Raw genomic sequence first — 17,960 nt, 5'->3', positions numbered from 1 at the left:
AAAGTGTGTTTCGCGACTGCGTTCCTCTCAGCAGGGTCTGTCGCCTTAACAGCGCTCAAAGCGCTGAATAATCTCCGATCCTGAATTCGAAAAAAGGGATTACAAATGGATGGATAAAAAACGAAAGAAACACCAAGTCAGAATGTCTCAATAAATCCATCTGTATAGCGTGTAACAGGATCTTGGTGTCCCAAACTGTAACACATTCTATGAAGTAACACTAGCATATAATGAATGCTTTCGTAAGATTTTTAACCCTCTACCATTTCACCACCGGTGGACATGTCGAACTTAACAGAAGCACAGCTGTGTCGAATATTCCGTGAAAAGGCTGATCAGGAAAATAAGGAAAGGGCGTGGGCGGGGCGAATAAGAAATCTTAGCCACAGAAGCAAGCGTTTTGTGAATTAGAAGCCCCGCCCCTATATGGGCGTGCTGACGCATGTACGGAACGCCCACTTGACTGTGGGATGTGAGGTGGGAGGGAAAGTGTATGTGAGAAACAGAGAGAGAGAGAGGGAGTCGGGGGAAAGGTTCTGCCCTACTGTGCTCTTTTCGTTTTAATTTATTAGTTTTTTTAATTATTTTTTTTTTTGCACTGAAAGCGAGACATGGAAAAGCGCTGCTAGCATACGGGTATCGCGACGCAGCTGCCGGATTAATCAAGTGACAGGAGCCGCAGCGATGGAGAGACGCGCCAGGCAATACTTGAAAACTTGCGCCCACTTACGCCTGGCTCGACTATGCTTGTTCACTACTGGCTTAGCGCAATTGTGCGCTGGATTTAACTTGGACGTGGATCATCCGAGTGTATATACCGGTCCCGAGGGTAGCTATTTTGGCTTTTCGGTGGAGTTTTACCTTCCAAACGCATCCAGGTAAGTGGCGTGGGGAGCGAGTGCGCTAACTTTGGACCTCTTTTTTTTTTCTTTTCCTGTTATATCTTTTAGGGCGCTTGTCCTGCTGTTCCGCTATTTTTCAGATGCTTGGGAAAACGGAGAAATTTTGAAAACTGCTCAGAGGTCCCGACTTCAAAAGCGTGTAGAGTGTGGGAATTTCCGGCTCTTGTAAGGGGGCTTTGCTGTCTCTAATGCATGCTCCACATTAACGAGAAGTTTGGTTAACTTTAAATCAAGCGGTTATAACTTTCAGAGGGAGTTGCTCCGCACTTTTCCTCCCGAGGTGCAAGATGAGCTACCCGTATACTATTAGGCATAGCTCGTTCATGAGCGCAAGAAAATGGTTTACTAATTTAAACGAATTCGTTTACAAGGACAGGCTTTTATCCGCTCTCTTCAAGCGTTTCGTTTAACATGAACCTAGTTTGTAAAAAGCTGTTCTTAACAACTCCACCCTTTAGGTTCTTTTAAAATACTGTTCTTCTAGTGTTTTTATTACTATTTATGAATCACAATACCAGAGTTATTAGGGCAATAAGTCGCATGTAGTCTATATGTTAGAGGCATTTTAATTATTTCAATTTCTTGGTACGCATCATTCACATTATATGAAAGAAGTAAATGTGGCGCCGCAAAAGCAAGTTTCCATCCCGTTTCAATTCGCATTTTGTATGCCGCCTTTGCAGAAGCTGAACATTCAACTCCATGTTCCCATCGGTGTCCTCACGGAGCTCAAATTTAGCGACACCAGCTTGTGCGTGACTGTAGAATTTTTGGGGGTCCCCTCAAACCTTGGAGCATTCAGCCCATGTTATGGCTCTGGTTCTCCGGGATTTGGGTCCTGATAATCGTGTTCGTGTAACAGAATGAACGGCTTCAACAACTGACGTTAAGTTGGCCCGTGTTTGGCGTATGTGGTCGCCCTGTTCCCAGTCCTGCGAGTGTTCACTTCATGCTGGGGATGGCTTTCAGCATTTCCGCCTACTTCAGAATAACGCGGATTTAGAGAACGGATGAATGACAAAAATGACAGGATTTGGAGAGTCGGCAAGACTGGGAAAGCTGTAGGCTCGGCTTGGGTCCGCCTTCAAGAAAGGTGGTGTGAGAAGGTTTTTGGGTATCAAGTGTCTGATTCATATTACAAAAATACCTCTCTAAAATATCACCCGTACTGAAATCGGTATTCTAATAAAAGAAAAGTGAATAAGAGCGACTAATACATTGTCATGTAGCATGCTGAAGTTAGCTTGTCTGGGAGTTTTCGTTCCAGGACGTTGGATTACGAAGTCAATCCGTCAGCTGGGCTGCCAAGAAAGACGACACCCTCCTGCCCCCTATTCAGTGTTTCTATGACACAATCGTCTACGTAACCTTAATACGAGAGTAATAAATCCCATCGATGACCTGTTCATTGGAGAGTCGAAATTTAAAGAGTTGGATGGCTTTAAGCTGGCATTTAGTCACGGCGTGTTTAAAGAGCGGGTGGGCGCGTGTTTTAAGCCGTCAGAATTCTATGTAGCGCCGTAAAAAGAAACGTAACTAGGGCTCTTTTATACCAACGGCAACACGCCTGAATGATGTCTGTCTGCTACTGCTCTTTATCTTTAGCCCAGTCAGAAGTTTCCCTTTAGTCATTCTGGTGTGCGTTTGAGGTGGGATGGTGATTTGTTATAATATAGTATTTACTGTATGTATTAAGGTTTTGGAAATTCGAAGTTAGGAAGACCGGGGTTCCAGTTCTGGGTGATTGTCCCCGCCTTGTGCTAGGGGCTTAACTGGACAGACCCCAGCTTCCCAACAGCCCTGTTTTTAAAATGATGGGATTTGAAAATGAAAGATTTACGGAGTGTCAGTAGAAACCCAAATTGCCCCCCGGGGTAGAGAAAAATCTGCCTGTCCAGAATAGAATGCAACTGAATGTTTATTTCAATTAAAGAATCAAAATCTAAAATATTTCGAGTCATAGAAACTGAAATACTCGACATATTCGCTGGATCTGCTCTGATAGCCCTGACGCTGCTTATGTCGGGCTGACAGGACTGCGCTGAAAATGAGCGGGCTGCTCAGTGTTTATCCATCCATATTCCATAGCCGCCTATGCCCGCATGGCAGGGTTACGGGGCAGCTGGATGTAATCTCCGCAAGCATCCGACATGAACAATACCTGGACGGGACGCCAGCCCGTCGCATGGTGTAAACATACACACGCTCATACTCCCACCAGGGACCAATCCACCTAAACTGTTTTACTGATGAAAACAGATGTACCCGGAGAAAATCCGCACATGCACGAGAGAAGCGCGCCGTAAACTTCATTTATTTAGAACGTTACAGCCTTGCAACTATTTTGGGGGTGGGGTGCGGTTTCGGTGTTTTTTCGCGTATGTGTCATTAACACACTTACTGGACATTTGAATGTTCGTCTGCATGCAGTAGCGTCAAACCTATTTTCTTCAAGCAGGACAAGTCTGTAACCAAGTCCGGTCTGTACGTCCCTCTGTCCTGTGGGCTCACCAGGTAATGCGCACACTGGGGTTGCTCACGCATGCGCGCGCGCTCCAGGCAGACTGACAGCGCCTTTTTCAATCGCGGGAGTAAATAAGAGTGGACAAGCCTGCGAGCACCGGGAGTACCTTGGTGGTTCTCATATTACTTTAATACAAAATCTTCGGCCGAGCAAAAGAACAGGATTGGAAACTTTTTAATGGCAAATCTTATAGAGTGTTCTCCCCGTCAAGAACCACAGTCACATGGAATAGAGTAACGTGGTGGCGAGAAGGATTTCGGGGACTGTAGATCTCGACTTGATGTTATTTCAGACAATCTGGGTGAATAGGATGGACGAGCTTGTTGGACTTAATGTCATATTCTGGTCACAATTGTTCTAATATTAAAGTTTATTATTTTTTATTGTTGTGTGGTTCGTACTTTAACGATTACCTATAACGGTTTCCTTTAGGCTTTGAAAATGTTCTTGACGTATAGTAGGCGATCCACAGGATACAACAGGTCGAGAAACTCTAAACCAAGACCGTGTTACTCTATGCATCAACAGGTCTTTTTAAAGTCAGAAACCCAACAGTGTTTTTCAAAAGTCTGTTACCATCTATTCAGGGTTATTTATGGATTTTTTTCAGATCTAAATAAAGTTCTTACTGAAATCTTTGTGTAAATGCTTCTATCGGGAACCAAAAATGATTCCTGTATTGCATGGGGTTCCCAATCTGGGATGCCCACAACCCCAGTGGGTGCGACAAAGATAGAGGCTGCATCGCGATTCGCCAAAACTGAGTGAGGTGCGTTGTCCAACGTTATCGTGATGTAGTTGTCTGCAGTGTGTCGTCATGTGTAGGTCATTTATTGGTTAGCCGTGTCACCCGTTGCACGGCTGCACTTGGATGTCAATCCGGGTGGTTCGTCGTGTGGTGGGTGCGGCAATGCGTTGTAATCGGAGCATGCCCCCAACCTCAAAACCAAACGTCGGGTTCAGTGATATGAAAAAAACTGAGCATTGCACACGCACTTGTCACCTGTGAAAGAGCCGCTTCCTTGCTGCGGGCAGAGTGTTCGTAAAGACGAATAAAAGAATGGAATTTGGACCTTGCAATGATCCGTAAAGAGAAGGGCTCGGTCTGGTATTGATTTCTGTGCAAACCCTGATCGTAAAACGTCACTTATTTTGAGTTTTGATTGACATTTTTGGCAGGGGAGAACAAGGGGGACTGAACTGGATGGAACATCTGCTGCTTACATTCGGTCCATCTCACCTGCTGGCGGTCCTGGCAGTGGTGCATCTAACTGTGCGGGGCATCTGGTTTTTGAACTGCGGTGCATGTGTTATGGGGGACAAAGCTCGTCGACTGCGTTTGATTGCTTAGCAGCATGCCAGTACCCTTTACTTCACGGGGGTCCTCCGACCAATCGATCGTTGATCGTGAATAATTTCCTTGCGCCGCTTGATGCTTCGTGAGATACGCCAACCCCTGGATCATCAACCGAGTGTCACGGTGTACACATTTACACATTTATTGTAATTTCTAAGGGTAAATTGCCCAGTTTGTTTAAATTTCATACTCTGCGATATCTCTTTTGCAGGAGGTGCGAATATAATTCAAAAGACTTTCCAGGGGTGCGGGGCATAGACAAGTTTTGGGATTCACTGTTCTATGGTATCGCTCTGAAAAAACACTTTATATGGTGTATGTGTGTGAGAGCGAACTTTCCAATATTGCCTTGTGATAAGCGCAGCCGGGACCAGACCCCAGTGATCATGAACAAGATTAGGATGTTCAGTTGTTACATAAAACTCCAAATGTACCAGTCCAATTGTTTTGCTGCTCATTTTGCCCTTTTCTCTGTTTCCTTCTGTGAGGAGGTTTCATGTTCTCCCAGTATCTTCTGCATTTTTCACTGTGGGTCCAGTTTTCTACATATGTTCCCGATGGTATACTTCTTCATGGTGGTCTGTCCAGAAATGGCTCCTTCTGTATACCCTTCAATCACAATGAGAGAGGTGTGTGGTCTCTGCTCTTATTGTTAAAGTTGTGAAGAGATAGGGCCCTCCATGTGCCAGTTCTGGACAGTGTGATTCCAGAGGACTCTTTCTTGTGTGAGGGGGGTGGTTTCATTAATACTAAAGCAGTACACAGTCCTTGGTTAAACTAACACGTGTGAGTGTGTTAATACATTGAAATCGGAGTATCGGGAACAAATCTACATACACATGGCTGAGTCATTTTATTTTAAGGAGAGACTAGGGGGCTTTTCCCCTGCTCACTTCGCTTGCCAAACCCCAGGCCTGCGCTACATGCTAGCCTCTTTCCAGTTCTGCTGCTTGTGTATGGGGAAGTAAAATTTAAACAGATTATTTTCATGGGAATTTGTTACATATGCATAATAGAACTAACTATTATACATTACAGCGAGTAATTAACCATATTAAAAAAAAAAAAAAAAATTAGTAAAACATAATTTGAAAGTAAATTGTTTAATGTTGTGTAATATGATTTCATTCTGTTTAGCTTTGAAATTAACATGCAAATTAAATAACTTTTTCAAATGTTTGGCTCTGAGATTTAATTGTCTTTGCAAAAGCTATTCTAACGGGAAACTGTTAACGTTTTAATACGAATGGTATATCCAGATCTCCTTTGTTGTCTTTTGTAGTACATCTTCAGGGGATAACATTGCCTTTCTTGGATACATCCTTCTTTCTACAGTAATTCGTGTGGTGGAAGACCAGATGATGTTAACTGATGTTTTCATCTTCCACACGATCACCACCAACTGTTTCAGCATAGTCTACTGATACATATCTAACCAATTTGCAGTGTAACCGGTCGACATTTTTGGCGTTAATTCGTTTGACTTCATCTTTTCTCAGTGCTAGGATTGCCTGTGTACTCGTTTTTACTGTTGATTAACTCTTTGTGATAAAATTCTTCAATAAGATTTGGACATATGTCTTCTTTAATTGGGAACTTAAAGTGAGGAAAACGTTAATTTTTAAGAGCTGAGAGAGCAGGAACTGTGTCTGTGAAAAGCATTCACACGACTGAGGTGAGAGGGCCGTATGTGTGGATGAATATGGTTGAGAGGTGGGCGGGGCTTGAAAAAATCTCATGGCTAAAGTTTTGTCTCGCAGGACTTGAAATTATCTCTTTGAAAAAGTCTTTTCTCATCCCAGAATTTTTTATATAATAGAGAGAAATGCTTGGATATTTTGTCATTTCTTTCGGGCTCGGTAGCAAGACTTCAATTTAAGCAATGTGGTAAGATGTACACGTTTTCCAGGAACTTGTATGTGTTAAAAGTAGCAGTGAATGAAACTGTAATAACCAGAAATGCTAAGCTGTGTGAAGCCCCTTTTAGTTTGTTGAGTTAAAAAGCTCAGCCCGATAGATATAGATATAGATATATATATAGATATATATCTCTCTCTCTCTCTCTCTCTCTCTCTCTATTTTTAAACTGTAACTGATCCTACATGAGTTGGATGGGTCAGAAAATGACAGTTGATCCATCCGTCTCCTCATCACAGAGTGATGCAGTGAATCATGGTGCCGAAGGGTGGTTGCCATTTGTTATGATGATCAGCTAAGAATTTCACAATAATGACCCTATCAACCTTCCTAAATTTATTCTTTGCCATTCTTGCTCTAAGATGTACTTGGTGGGGTGACGCTTGACCTTCTTGCACATATCAATGTAGACTGGTGCTCACAGAATTTAATAATGATAATTATAATTCTTTATATAGCGCATTTCTCACTAATCAAAGCGCAAGCCACTTCAGCCACCACCAATGTGCAGCATCCACCTGGTTGATGTGATGGCAGCTGTTTTTGCACCAGTACACTTGCCACACATGAGCTGTTAGATGGTGAAGGGATGAGAGAGAGACAGCTAGAGACAGGGAATGGTTAGGGGGACCAGAATGACCAGGCTGTGGTTGACAATTTAGCCAGGACATTGGGATACACTTTGCTGTTTACGAAGGATGCCCAGGGATCTTTAATGATCACAGAGAGTCAGGACCTCGGTTTTACGTCTCATCTGGGAGACGGTGCTATCTTTATAGTACAGTGTCTCCGTCACTGCTTTGGGATCCTCATTCGGAGCACAGAGTAAGCACCCCACACTGGCCTTACCAACACCTCTTCCAGCAGCAACCCAAGCTTTTCCTAAATGGTGTCCCATCCAAGTAACCTGCTAGGCCAGAGCAGGTTTATTTTCAGGTGGGTGACCTGTTCTGAAGTGCATGTGGTATGGCAGAATTTAGAGTATTGCTCATTTGAAGTAGATTTTGGGATGATCAGTGGTGGAGCTGATGTCCTCCAGTTTCTGTTTTTTGAAATGACTTCAAACTTGTCATTTCATGACATGACCATCCACTTTAAGAATGGCCTCTGACATTGTAAAGCAGGGCTTGCTTAAAAAGCCTCATTAAAAATCACCCCTTGTATGGGTGGCACTGGCAGACATAGGATGTCATAGATAGAGTGGTGAAATGATGATTGGCAGACCTAGTGCAACAATCCATCTCTTAACGTAGGTAAGATGATTTTTGAATTCCGGAAAGCCCATGATGTCCACATCGCACTTTGCCCTTTAATTGGTCAAGAGCACTGAATTCCTTAGTATGCACCTGGCACCTGACCTTACTTGGTTAATTAAGACCACCTCCATAGCGAAGAAGGTGCAGCTCTCTCCACTTCCTTGTGTGGCTGAGGAAGCAAACCTGCCTCACCACATTCTACAGGGGCAACACTGAGAGCATTCTGACCAGCTGCATTCTTGTCTGGTGTGGAAACAGCAGTGTCTCTGACTGTAAGGTCCTACAATGGCTAGCGGACACCACAGAGAAGATCACTGGAACCTCTGTGCCCTCCATTAATAACATTTTTATAAAGTGTTGTATCCACAAAGCCAACAGCATTGTGAAGGACCACTTCCCTCCCATCCTGTGGTCTCTTTGTCTCACCTCCATTTGGCCGAAGCTTTTATAGCATCCATATCAGTTCTGCCATGATCTGCAATGTCTTGTACCCATTAATCGTCTGACTCTGAGCTTTGTGCTTCCCCTCTGCCATTAGATCCTCTCCTGGTGGTGAATATATACACAGTACATTTGCTGTTACTGTTTAATTTTTTTCACTTTACTAGTATCCATTTACTTACAGTATTTATCATATAGTTCTTTATCTAGCTTGCACTTTCCCTTGTTTATGCAGTGTATATGTTGCACCACAGTCCTGTTGAATGTTATTTTGTTCCATTGTATGCTGCAATATGGTGTATGGATGGTCTGACCATAAAGCCACTTGATGTGAACTTGTTCAAAGCCCTTGGAGCTTAGAAGAAAAAACATATTTAAATATATAAGGTGTGGCACAGTAATTAGCACTGCAGCCTCACCATTCTAGCATCAAGCTTAGTTCTCCGTGTGGAGTTTTCATGTTCTCTGCATGTTTGTGTGCATTTTTCTTTCACATCCTTAAAGGTGGGGTGGAGTGGTGGCTCTAAGGTAGGGATCTGCTAGATCTGATCAGAAGGTTGCCTGTTCAAATCCCGTAAATGGCAAAAGTGACTCTACTTCGTTGGGCCCCCGAGCAAGGCCCTTAACCTGCAATCACGTCATACCCAGGATGGATCGATTACTGATTATTAATCTGCATCCATCCCTGTATGTAGGGAAAAATCTGGGGGTTGGTGGCAGAACTGGCACTCCAGCCACCATAAAGAATCCTCAGTGCTCCATTTCATCTGAACTAGTGTGGTGCTGAGGTGTCGCCCATTGCATGGCTGCACTCCAGTCCTAATCTGAGATTTTGAGGTGGTTTGTCATGTGGTAGATGCAACAATGTGCTGTATCAGTGCCTGCTCCTAACCTCTTAACGGTGTACTGGTTAGGTTAACTGCTGATTCTAAACTGGTCCACTTTTTTTTTTTTTTTTCCTCTCTTTCTTCATTATATAAAACACTTTGAGGTACATTTGTATGAAAATATGCTGTATTAATAAATGTTGTTGTTCTACCTGTGATGAATTTCTTTCCTCCCTACAGCTGTTTTTTCCTTGAGCGCAAATCCTGGCCCATTTACAACTCTGACGTTGAAATGGGGAGTTAAGGAATTGGCTGAGTTTAATTAAAAATTACTATTAAAGGATAGGAAATGGAGTACCTATGTGCATTCAGTTCCTGTTTCATGATATTGAGGATTAACTTTAGAGCTGCTTGTTATGTGGGATAACCTGGTATGACCACTTTTGTGCAATTCCATTAACAAAGAAAGTGAGAAAACTGGTCAATCTTCAGTGTGTTAGACAGGTACTCCTTAATGACTTGCTGTTTCATTGGAAAATCCGTCTATCAAATGGTGCCAAAATCGTAATATTTGTTAATATTGAAACACAAAATTGGTATAGTATAGAGCACAGAGAAGTTCTCTGGTAAAATGCAAACACAAACTTCACTTTTTACATGATGTGTACATAAAGACAGACTTGTTTAAACAGACAGGATGACAAAGGTGTTTGAAACTGATTAACATAAATAGAGCCCAGTGCTATCTGTCCATTAATTGATGAAAAATGGGCAGTTGATAACATAAAAGAAAACAAACTCCAGTCAGCAACATCCTGGAGGTATTCTGCAGTAGAGTCAATGCTGGGCCATCTTATCTGATGACTGAATCTTTCTATCTGTTAATTCCAAGGCTCCCAGGATCTGGGGTGTCCTTACCATGAGTAGGAAAACAGTTTGTCAGTAGAGCAGTGGCGCCAAGTGCCACATCAAGATACTAAGAAGAGAAACAGAATAGAGGAGGCTTAGTAAGGGTTTATAATTATTGTATTACTTATTGATGCAAGATGTAAACGTGTATCTGATTCAGCTTTGTGTGTATATATACCTATAATGGCCAGTTTGAGGACCTTGACTAATGAGGGCAACGATAGACATAGGTGCCTTTTTAAATCCATCCATGCTGGGTTTTATTTGGGACACGCCATTTCTGTGATTATGGTAGGCCATGCTGTATTTCAGGATCATTTATCAGTCACTGTCCCGGAGATCTTGGCCAACTGGTCACCCAGCCCCTCTTGGACATTTATGTTTATCCGTCTTTCTAACCTGGTTATTTAGGGCACGATCATGGGGCAGCTGAAGCCTATCCCAGTAACCACTGGGTGCAATGCAGGAACAATCCCTGAACATTGTACAGTAGAGTCCTGGCTGGGCCATTTAATGACAGAATGGTTTTTAATCATTGACTCCAAGGCTCCCAGTGTCTCGGGTGTCTTTCTGTTTGATGGGCTACAGCTTGGCAGTAGAGTAGTGGCTTCAGTTAGCAGTTGGCCTTTCTCTCAAATGAAGTTTAGGGCAAAGTTTGGAGTCCAAAAGTGGAACACTTGGCTCACAGCAGTGGATGTGATGATCCTGAGCAGTAGAAACCCGATGACAACATCAGAGGAGCTGTTCCAGGATGGTTATCACCTTTTACCAGTTGGCTTTAAACTCTGCCCATGACCTCATAAAGGAGGGGCTTGATGCAATTTTTTTTCTTTATTGCTTTTAATTAATCAATTAAAAAAGCTTATCTTACGAATTAATTTTTTTTTTTGGTGAATGAGAAAGAGGAGAGAGAGAGGTTGGGAGCATGCACTGATACGGCACCTTGCTGCACCCACCATGCAACAAACCACCTCGAGATCCCAAATTGGGACCCAATAACAGCCATGAAACAAGTGAAACCGCAGCACCACACTGTGGCTGGCGTGCCAATCCGAACCCCCAAGTTTTCCTTTGCAAGTAAGAGAACCTGTTTGCCAGGTTAATGTCATACCCAGGACATTGCAATTGCAGGTTAAGGGTTATGCTCAGTGGTCCAATGGGGTGGATTCACTTCTGGCACTTATGGGATTTGAACTGGAAACCCCGATTGCTGGTGCAGATCCCTAGTCTTGGAGCCACCACTCTGCACTGAATGAGAAAATTAAAATTCCAGCAGGTGGTTTTGTGTACTTCTACTTCCTGATTTATGATGTCAGAGGTTCTGTTTAAAGCTGATTGGTTGAAGGTGACTGATTCTCTTTAGTAATGTTCCAGGAACAGTAGAAACCTAACCAATTCCAGTTAGTGGCAGCCTTTTTGGCCATTGTCACATTGTTTTTTTATATATATATATATATATATATATATATATATATATATATATATATATATATATATATATATATATATATATATATATATATATATATATATATATATATATATATATATATATATATATAATATAAATTTTTTTTTTCCCCAATGTGTATCAAAGGGGTCTGTTAGATTTGCCCACTGCAGTTGATCACATCATCAGACAAAATCAGTTTAAGTAACTGAAAATCATGGTGCATGTCATATTTACCAATTGAGTTGCTGATCTAACAGCACAGTTATGCTTCCTCCTTTTTCTGATGTGGAAAAAATTGTTACCTTAAATATATCTAAAAATCTACTGTAAGAACCAGGCAGGAGGAAGCTTGTCTATGCGTCCTTTAATTCCTCTTCATGAAGAAGGATGCTCTCCCTCCTAGCAGCCTGTGATGGAATGGTCACAGAGCAAAATTAGTCCAATATTTTATAAAGCATTGAATTTACATAATACTGCATGAATCACTTGACATTTACTCTAATATATATTATCTAACTGCTTTACCTTAACCTTTCTTGTTTCTATTTGTCTGTTTTATCTCATTCTGTCTGTTATTAGATGCAACTGAGAAGGTAAATTTAATGTTTTCTTGTGTAAACGTGACTAAATAAAGAAACCTTAATTGGTTTATTATCTTACACACCCATCTGTCAATAATTCTGATTGGTTAAAAGACATGAGATGCTTTCAGCAGAGAGCATAGCCATACTTGCATATCCAAAATAAGTCTCCTTCCACTACATTCATGTCCTTCTACTCACACTTTTAAGTTCAACTGTTAACCTCCTTTTATGAAATGTTCTGTGTTTGTGACAATTGTCAAGTCTTGCTGTGTACATGGCATTCAGCTACTTCCTAAACCAAGTGGAGCATTTTGCTCACACTCCTTTCATCTGTTTTCCTAATAGTGCTTTGCTTAACCCTTTATTCTATGTTAAAAGCTATATTTAATATAGAAAGCATATCAAAGCATTTCACGCACATTATTCTTCTTTCGCCTGCTCACGTTAGGGGATGCCACAGTGGATCATCTTTTTCCATATCTTCCTGTCTTCTCCATCTTGTGCTGTTACACTCGCCACCTGCATGTCCTCTCTCACCACATCCACAAACCTTCTCTTAGCTCTTCCTCTGTTCCTCTTGCCTGGCAGTTCTATCTTTACCACCCTTCTCTCATTATAGCCAACATCTTTCCTCTGCACATGTCCAAACCAACTGTCCTACCTGAGCTGACCCTCTAATGTACTCATTTTTAATCCTATCCATCCTTGTGAAACCAAATGCAAATCTTAACATCTTTAACTCTGTCACCTCCAGCTCTGTCTCCTGCTTTCTGGTCAGTGCCACCATCTCCAACCCATATAACAAAGCTGGTCTCACTACCATCCTATAGACCTTCCCTTTCACTTCAGAGTATTTCAGGCACAATATTACACTCTTAAATGACTTCATTTCACCCTACCCCAAAACTGACCGCAAACCGCGTGTTGCCTGACAGAGCTGGCACAGCTGAGACACTTTATTTCTTCTCCTCTCTACCCCCAAAACTCCATTGAACACCAGATATCTGACAGACAAGTCTCTCCTTGGGTCTGTTGGCAATGGGAAGTGTACAAGACATTCATAATTTGGATGTTTTGTCTGATACAAGTTAATGTATTTAAAGCTTAATTTAAGAGTAATATAAATAACTGGGAATTCCAAAGATTAATTCAAAAATGAAAAATTGCATTAACATTTATTTGTATTGCAGATGCTTTCATCCAAAGTGACTTATAACAGACGCCAACCTAATCGAGTTACCATTAGTCTGGGGGACTGTTTGGGAACAAGTGTGACAGAACAAGGGTCCAAAACTGATCATCACAAGTGGAGAGCACAGAACAAAAAAACACAATTACAATTATTCCCCGCACCCCCAAAGGGTGTCTTTCTTCTTAGGGAGTCAAAGCTGGGGGGCTGTCCAAAGATGGGGTCTGTTAAAGCCCATTGAGGCGTTCTTTATGTGATTTTTGGATTATACAAGAAATTTTGTTACACTTCGTAAGTTACAAAACCTAACCACGAATATTGGCTAGAAATTCACCAAATGAGTCTTTTAAATTTTTGTTAAACACATAATAGCTTGGATTGAGATTTGATGTTACACAGAGGTGGCATCACCAGACGCCCTTTATCAGGAGACCTGAGTGCTCGAGAAGTTGCATTGGACCTCTGAGGTGTCTCCATATCCATAGGGGCTGATCCATTGACTATTCTGTAGGCCAGCATCAGGGGTGTGAACTTCATACATGCTGCTACCGGGAGCCAATGTAGTGATAGGAAGAGTGGAGTGACCTGTGCCCACCTCGACTAGTTATACCCCAGATGGTATGTCTTTGTATTTTAAATCTGCAGCAGCTTGGTGACTTGTGCAGCTACTCCTGACAGCAGAGAGCCGAAGTTATCCAGACATAAGACTAAATCCTGGTTCAGGAGTTGTGCTTTATGTTCTGTCAAATTTAGTTTGATCTTGTGGATGTTGTGTGAATCAAGAAGACCAAGAGGCCATAGCAAAATGGTCCATGAAGGACAGCTGGTCATCAATCATGATGACAACTTTGTATTCTGATGTTAGTGATGGGGGGAAAAAATTTATATGGCTAACACCTTTTATCTAAGATGACTTCCAACAGATATGAGATACAGATATTTACATTTCAATTGGAGCATAGATGGGTCAAGTGACTGGTTTATAGTTGCACAGTATTGGTGGGATTTGAACTCACTCTCAACCTTGTCTTGAAGTCCAAAGCCTTAGCCACTATGTGACACTGCCTTTTATATTATACATAAAAAAAATGCAACCCCCAAAATATAGCTTGCTTGATAACTGGTTCCTCGTAGGCTATTCCCTCTGTACGTTAGACCCTCCTTCTATATAAACCATAAAACTTGACAAACGAGGAGACCATTCAGTCCAACAAGCCTCTTCGCTTAGCTAAGCTTTCCCAATTTCACATCCAGATTCTTCTTAATGGATGTCAAAGCTTCTGCTTCAACTCCATGTCTTGGGAGTTTGTTGCAGAGTCCCACAACTCTTTCCATGAAATGTTGCCTGTTTCATTATGAGGAAGGCAAAGTGGCACCGAAGGTGGTGGTCCTTCTTGGACTGGCGTGCTACCTGAATTTTCTTTTGTGTGTCCTGCCTTTTATCTCAGAGTGCCTGAAATGTTTTATAATTCTAGAAGTAAAAAAATTTCTAAATTCCTTTCCTATCTGTCAATGGGTGAAGTCTTCATTATTAACCCCGTGAGTAGTCTGAAGTGATATTCTGGAAAGCCTCCCTATGCTCCTCTATACTGACAGGAGCAGCTAATTTTCAAATGGCTATTTTCTCCTGCTCTGCAGGTGTCCAGTTGGTGGGTGTGGAGAGTTTTTGTGTGGCTGGATGGCGTGTGAGGAGTCTCTACCACCTGTTCGGTCCGGGGTGTAATGAAGTAACAGCAGATTATTGAGATGATGCATGGTCAGACAACCTCATCTTTGGGGGAGGTGGGGAATTTGTGAGGCTGGAGTAGCTCAGACAGCTGTGATGATACGGGCCACTTGCACCTGTTGGCTCTGTGTGGAGCTGAAGTCCTCCTGGGCACGCAGATCTGTCCACTCTAGCTTTTTTAGCTAATTGGAAATCCCTACTGAAAATCATTATTGGCTACCTTGTAATCCTATGATGAACACTAAATAAAATATAAATTGACATGCGTAAAGAGGTCCACCCCACTAGTAATGGTAGAACCTCCAGAGCCGGCTGAGATCTCTGAATCATGAATTGAATGAGGTGCAAGAAACGTTCCTGAGGAGGGGTTTTAGTCCATGACATAACATCAGTCAGTGCCTGCGGATTTCTCGGCACAGTTTCAAATTTCCATTTGCGGTGCAATATAATCGCAAGGTCAACACATTTTGACAGCCGATCAAAACGGAGCATACTATATTTACATTTTTTTTTTTTTTTTTTTTTTGCTTTCTCCATTTTGCCATGGTACAACAAATGTGAGATGTCCAGGAGATTTTCTCAGTCTGTGGTCCAGTTTTTCTTAATTTCTTGGGGATGTCATTGGTCCTTTCTGTTCGCATTTTATTATAGACTTGCTGTGATAGCCATCTGAGATGGGATGAAGTATAAGTAATCCACATCGACCTCATTGTTAATGTTTCCAGCGCACCATACAATGCGTATGTCTGTTTTATGCCATTTGGTATGGGAATCATAAAAGCAGTCTTCATGTTTGTGATGCACCATCTGTTAGAAAGACAAATGGCATATGTTTTATTACTAAAAATGTTTGTGATGTGCCATCTTTTTAGAAAGAACTATCAAGCAACTAAACGGACATGCAGAACTGACACTCAAGATGCTAATAAGGTGCATTTGCTTGGGCTCTTCTGTGTTTGTGGACTTTGGGTAGAGTACCTGTTGGGAGCAGGTCCATCTTAACAGCATTATAGGCCCCCAGGCAAAGCAGTGCACTAGGGCCCCTACCTACATAACTCCTCAGCATGTCATAGCATATATAGATTAGCGTGGGGCCCCCAGGCAACTACCTAGCATGCCCATGCATTAAGATGGTCCTGGTTGGGAGCTCACCCCTACAACTCGTAAAATTTTGTCATGGCTATTTGCATATAAGTGAGTCACTAGGCACGTCAGACATACCCATCTGGAAATCGCAGAAGCACAGCACAAGTGTTAAGATCTCCTGAAGACCACTTAAATGATGGCTAGGACTGAAAATCACTAGAAATGCATAGTGCGATGGCGGTTTATACAAATCATGGCGACGGGTTGCATGTTGAATTAAGAATTTCGCTGTACTCTGTACATGTGACAATAAGACCCCAATAATCATATATAATTTGTGGGAAATGTTCATAAAGAAATATGGAGACAAATGTAATGCAACCTTTGGAATAGCCTTTATTATTTGAAGGAACTATATAATTAAACTCTTGTGTTGCATTGTTGTATTTAATCCAGAGTTATAAGACTACCATTCAAGATAATTGTGTGGTCTCCTTGTGATTGACGCATGTGGCTTTAAATTGTAAACTCTTTGCTCCATTTCCCACCATTTTGAAGCTGCACTAGTCACTTAATCCCTTGGCTGGGGTTCAGTAGTAGGTACTTGTGATTTGTAAGTCGCTTTGGGTAAGAGAGAGCACTGTAAATGTTAGCAGGGCACAGCTTCATCTTCAAATAAGAGGTGTGACGGCATGCTAAGGCCCAGCAGGGTAATCCGGTTTCATTTTGTTCTATCTTGGGCCATCCTGTTATCCCCCAGCTGTCCTTCCTGCATGTGGGAGATCCCTCACATATATTCTGGGCTACTTTCAGACTTCCTGGATACTCTGAGACTTTGCTTTCTGTGATTTTTGGCAGGGTGGCCTGTTGGGGAGGGGAAAAGTTGTGTTTTTTTTTTTAATTTTATACCAAAATGTTCTTTTCTTGACTGTAGAGCACAGTCAATGGTTTTATAAGAACTCTCAGAATGATGGGCTTAAGTCTTTGGAAACTTGAATTTTTTTTTGAGTAGAGGTGGTCATAAATACTGGCTTTAATTTGGAGCGGGGTGAAAAATTGTTCAAATAAAAATTAGAAAACTGAAAATACGGTTTCATTTTGTAGCATGTTTCAGTATTTTTCAGCTCTTTGAAGTTTGCCGTCATTCTTTGAAAGTTTTGCTTTCTACAGCATTGAGATTTTTTTTTTGTGTGTTAATCAGTTGTCGCACAGTACTGTCCAACTTTTATCCATGTACATGTCCCTTCAGTGTTTTAGATGTGCCGCATAATGCATTATTAACTGCTATTTATTCTGACGGGGCAAGCACAACAAAGGTTTTTCTTGGTGCATCCATATTGGTTTTCTATAAGTTTTACTGGAACGCACTCCACTCGGGTTTGATGTCATTCCCAGCTCCAACATCTGACTTCTGAGGTAAATGGAATGCAGCATTAAAACCGACAAAATAGACGATAGATACCTAGTGTATGCGTCGCGTTTTGCTCTGGAGGACAGCAAACGGATCGCCAGGTATACATGACTAGGGTAACGGATTAGGAGCATGATGCTCTTACTAGATATTTAGACTACTCTTAAGTTTATTTTAGCAAATGGATTGTGCATCCTTTTTGTCTTTGTTGTCACAGTGCAGTAAAACCAGGCAGGACAAGGAGCACCCTTTGGTCCAGGTGTGTTTTGAGACATTGGTGCAGCTTTTCTATCGACTAACCAAATAATTAATTAATTCTTCGTTTTTATGTATGTCTTACCATTGATGCAACTCTTAGTGCAAAGAAGTGCTTCTTGG

General features: G+C 41.8%; 1 protein-coding gene across 1 annotated transcript in view; it reads left to right on the top strand.

Moving 5' to 3' along the window:
- Positions 1 to 498: 498 nt before the first annotated feature.
- itga5 (integrin, alpha 5 (fibronectin receptor, alpha polypeptide)) overlaps positions 499 to 17,960 on the top strand; it is a 168,526-nt gene continuing 151,064 nt past the window's right edge. The window contains exon 1 of the mRNA XM_039746867.1: positions 499 to 878. Coding sequence (XP_039602801.1) covers positions 685 to 878 — 194 coding nt within the window. The 5' untranslated portion in view covers positions 499 to 684. The remainder of the gene's footprint in view (positions 879 to 17,960) is intronic.

This window comes from Polypterus senegalus, chromosome 3 (assembly GCF_016835505.1).
Source record: "Polypterus senegalus isolate Bchr_013 chromosome 3, ASM1683550v1, whole genome shotgun sequence".
NCBI classification, from domain to species: domain Eukaryota; kingdom Metazoa; phylum Chordata; class Cladistia; order Polypteriformes; family Polypteridae; genus Polypterus; species Polypterus senegalus.
Note: the sequence above shows the minus strand (reverse complement) of the source record. Positions and strands in the feature narration are given on the sequence as shown.